At 56.4% G+C, this 3,588-nt stretch overlaps 1 protein-coding gene across 1 annotated transcript in view; it reads left to right on the forward strand.

The window, feature by feature from the left end:
- Positions 1-3,588, forward strand: part of GALNS (galactosamine (N-acetyl)-6-sulfatase) — a 29,004-nt gene that overhangs the window by 18,618 nt on the left and 6,798 nt on the right. Inside the window, exon 2 of the mRNA XM_019654480.1 lies at positions 2,300-2,423. Coding sequence (XP_019510025.1) covers positions 2,300-2,423 — 124 coding nt within the window. The remainder of the gene's footprint in view (positions 1-2,299; positions 2,424-3,588) is intronic.

A 3,588-nucleotide genomic window follows, 5' to 3' on the forward strand; every position in this document is an offset into this window, starting at 1 on the left:
TCATGGCAACCCTGGCCAGAGTAAGGACAGGCTCTGGGAGGCCTGGGGCAGAGATCTCAGCCTCTCCTCAGCCAGGGGGAGGTCCCAGTCTCAGTGGGGTCCCGTCGAAACAGCACTAGTGGAGAGTGTTGGCTGACTTGGCTATGACTGCCCTGGATTTCCTCAGCCTACCCAACACCTGGGGTGGACGGAACCTGGACCCCTGTGAGAGGTTCCTCCATCTGCCCTGAGTCCCTGGGGCTGCGATACCCTGCCGCTCAAGCTCACCTTCAGGCAAGGCTGGCCCCGCTGCTGTTTTGGGACAAGCATTTTGAATCGACAGTTTCACATGAGCGGGACCTTGGCTGGCGTTTCTGTTAAGCCTTTGCTTAACAGAATTTGAGCTGTTGGATGTGGGCACACAGCCGGTGCCGGAGCGAGGCATTGAGAAGGGCATGGACATGTAGCAACAGCCCAGAGAAGACACAGAAAGTCACAAAACAGGAAACATAAGCGCAGAGAGAGGTCACAGCAGAGCCGACACTCACATACCTGTCAGAGAGGCTGGAAAGGCCCAAGGTGGGTGCCAGGCAGCTGCCTGGAAGCAGAACGTTTTAGAACCAGCAGTGGGGAACCGAGGCCCCAAGAGATGCACTTAATATCACCCGGACTCAGATGCTGGCTGGCTTGGTTCTGGCCCGTGTCCGGCCCAGCCTCCCCCACTGCCCCACACTGCATTCTCTCACCAAGTGGCTAAGCAGAGCAGTGAGCTTACGGGGACCTGGGCTTGGCGTGACCCATTGCAGGGCCTCTGAGCGGTCAGGGTGGGGCTTGCCCAAGTGCAGCAGAGCAACAGGACCCTCTGCTCCAGGGACGCGGCTTTCCAAACACACATCGCCGCAAGAGGCTTTCTGCAAATGAAAACCTAAGGAACCCATCCACCTTCCAGAGTGGAGTCAGCTCACTCCACAGGGACTGGGACCCAGAGCCACTGCGCTGCAGAACCACCTCTGCAAGCCCTGCGTTACAAAGAACAGATGGGGCCATGCTCAAGGAACCCTGGAACCCGATTTGGATGGGAGCGTGTCAGTACCTCCCATTGGCTGGGGGACCTAATATTAGGTGCCCCCAAAGGGAAGGGGCATGGGGATACGGGAGCACAGGGCAAGGGGCTCTCTCAGCTTCAGATGACACCCGCAATGTGTGGCAGGAACTTGCAGAGCACCGGGCTTTCCAAACAGCTTGGCAGTTGTCACCCTGTGGGCACATTGCCATCTTTTCTTCTAGTCATGCCCATCCCCATTCCTCACCAGGGTGCTGGGTTGGTGAGCACCGGTCCTTGTGCTGTCCCAGCCTGTGACCCCTGGCTGTAGCCTAGCAGCATCACCAGGAGAGGGTGGGAGGGCCTGACATCTCCTGGAGGGTGAGGTCTTGCTGTGCCCAGACTTAGCACGCTTTGGGTGCTGGAGGGATGCTTGCTTCATTAAATGTTCTGTGAAAGTGATATAGGGTTTTGCTGCTCAGAGCTTTGGTGTGTCCGCATGCGGGGCTCCCTGAAGTGTCCTGGGTTCCTGTTTCTAGGCATCTGGGCCACAGGTCTCAGTTCCACCCGCTGAAGCACGGATTTGATGAGTGGTTTGGATCCCCCAACTGTCACTTTGGACCTTATGACAACAGGGTCAGGCCTAACATCCCTGTGTACCGGGACTGGGAGATGGTCGGCAGGTAACGGTCCCTTTCCTTCCCGCCCTTTGATGCTGAGCCCAGCCCCTGCCCTCTGGGGCTGCCCGGGAGCTGGATGGAGGTTCTGGAAGCACCTTCCCACCAGTGCTGGCATCCCAGTGGGCCAGGTCCTGCTTTGCCAGCTGGTTGTCCTGCCCAGAGCCTTATAGGACTCAGCCTAGGCCACCGCTTGAGCCACCCCTATGAGGTCTCTCAGGTTTTTTAGAAAATATGAGAGCCAACGATGCTTCCCAGAACAAGGTGTATTCACACAGTAGCCATTCACATGGTTTCTGGGCTCAGGCCCATGCAGCCCGTTGGCAGGTCCTGGGCTCCAGCTTCAGAGGCAGTCTGCCTGCACCAAGTTGGCAGGTTGGCTGCATGCTAGGCATTGAGGAAATCGGCAGCATCACAGATGACATGATAGGATGAACCCTACTTGTGAGCCTGCCAAGAGCGAGCCGCCATCTGAAGAGCGGATGGCCCCAGGATTGCCCTGGTCCTGCCCAGGACCTGGCAGCAGGGCACCTGCAACGTGGCCACNAGGCCCCCAAGGTGGAAGGAGGGTTAATCTACCTCTCCATGCTCTTTCCTGCAGATGGGGTGGGGCGACCTAGGGGTATATGGAGAGCCTTCCAGAGAGACTCCGAATTTGGACCGGATGGCCGCCGAGGGCATGCTTTTCCCGAACTTCTACACAGCCAACCCCCTGTGCTCACCATGTAAGTCAGAGCTGGCCTTCCGCCACCAGGGAGTGGTAGGGGGCGGGGGCCAGGGACATGGGGAGCAGGCAGCCCTGACGGAGGCCTAAGCTTCGCGTTTCCTCTGAGGGCCAGGAGGGTGGGCAGCAATGTGCGGCCTTTCTGTTGGCTCCCTGGCACATTGGGCCCCGGGCTCTGTGCTGTGTGGGGTGCAGGGCCATCAAGCTTGTCCCCTGTCACCAAGGGCTTGTCCCCTGTAAGGATCTTTGAGGCTAAAGTTGCTGCATGTGGTGACTGTGATTTCCAGGCATTGATTGCTTTGGCTGGGAAGTGGTTCTTGGCCGTGAGGGTGGGTGTCGGGGTTGCAGGCATGAGGCAACCCCCACAACCCCCGCCATGAGAATCACTATTGCTGAGGGACTCCTGTATAAATGCTGGTCTTGAAGAGAAGGAATGTGGGTGGGAGGTGCATGAGGGGCCGTGTGCACCGTGCCCCCAACCTGAGCCAGTCAGCAGACTCTGCAAGTCTTTTGATGTGTGTGTGTGTGTCTTTATAACAATCCCTCCTAGCTAGCAGTGAGTGATGCTTACATTGCTCCAAAGTCTTGAGATTCTAAGTGAATGAAAGGTCGAGGGCAGGAAGAGGACCGTAATTCCTGGGGCCCTGTTGGCTTTCGCCCTTTCTGTGAATGTGGGCAGTCACATAGGAGAGGGAAAAAGATACTAAATATGGTGTATGAGATGATGATTTCATTTAACCCCTAATAACTCTGCAAAATAGATGTTAATATTCCTAGCTTTGTAACTAAGAAAGCTAATTAACAGGTAATAATAGAATGGTATTGAGCAAACAAGAAACACAATGGGCCAGTGATTGCTAGCCTCAGAAAGTCCCACCTGTAAAGCAGGTTGGCCCCTTGGTCAGCATCTGGGACCTGGGATTTAGAGAGTGCCCCACCATTCCCCAATAAGAGGGGCTCCCTGCACCTACATTGTTTATGCAAACATTGTGATTTATATTGAGCACCCGCCTTCCTCATGGGAGGTTGGAACTCTGGTGGGTGCCAGGCAAAGGGTGCTATGTGACCAGCCTCTCTGTCTCTCTCTGCTGACCTGGGACGTGCCCTGCCTAGAGGGACAGCAGCCCACTGGTAACCGTGAGGAAAAATCCACACTCAGGGCAGGG

This window comes from Hipposideros armiger, unplaced genomic scaffold, assembly GCF_001890085.2.
Source record: "Hipposideros armiger isolate ML-2016 unplaced genomic scaffold, ASM189008v1 scaffold_224, whole genome shotgun sequence".
Taxonomy (NCBI): domain Eukaryota; kingdom Metazoa; phylum Chordata; class Mammalia; order Chiroptera; family Hipposideridae; genus Hipposideros; species Hipposideros armiger.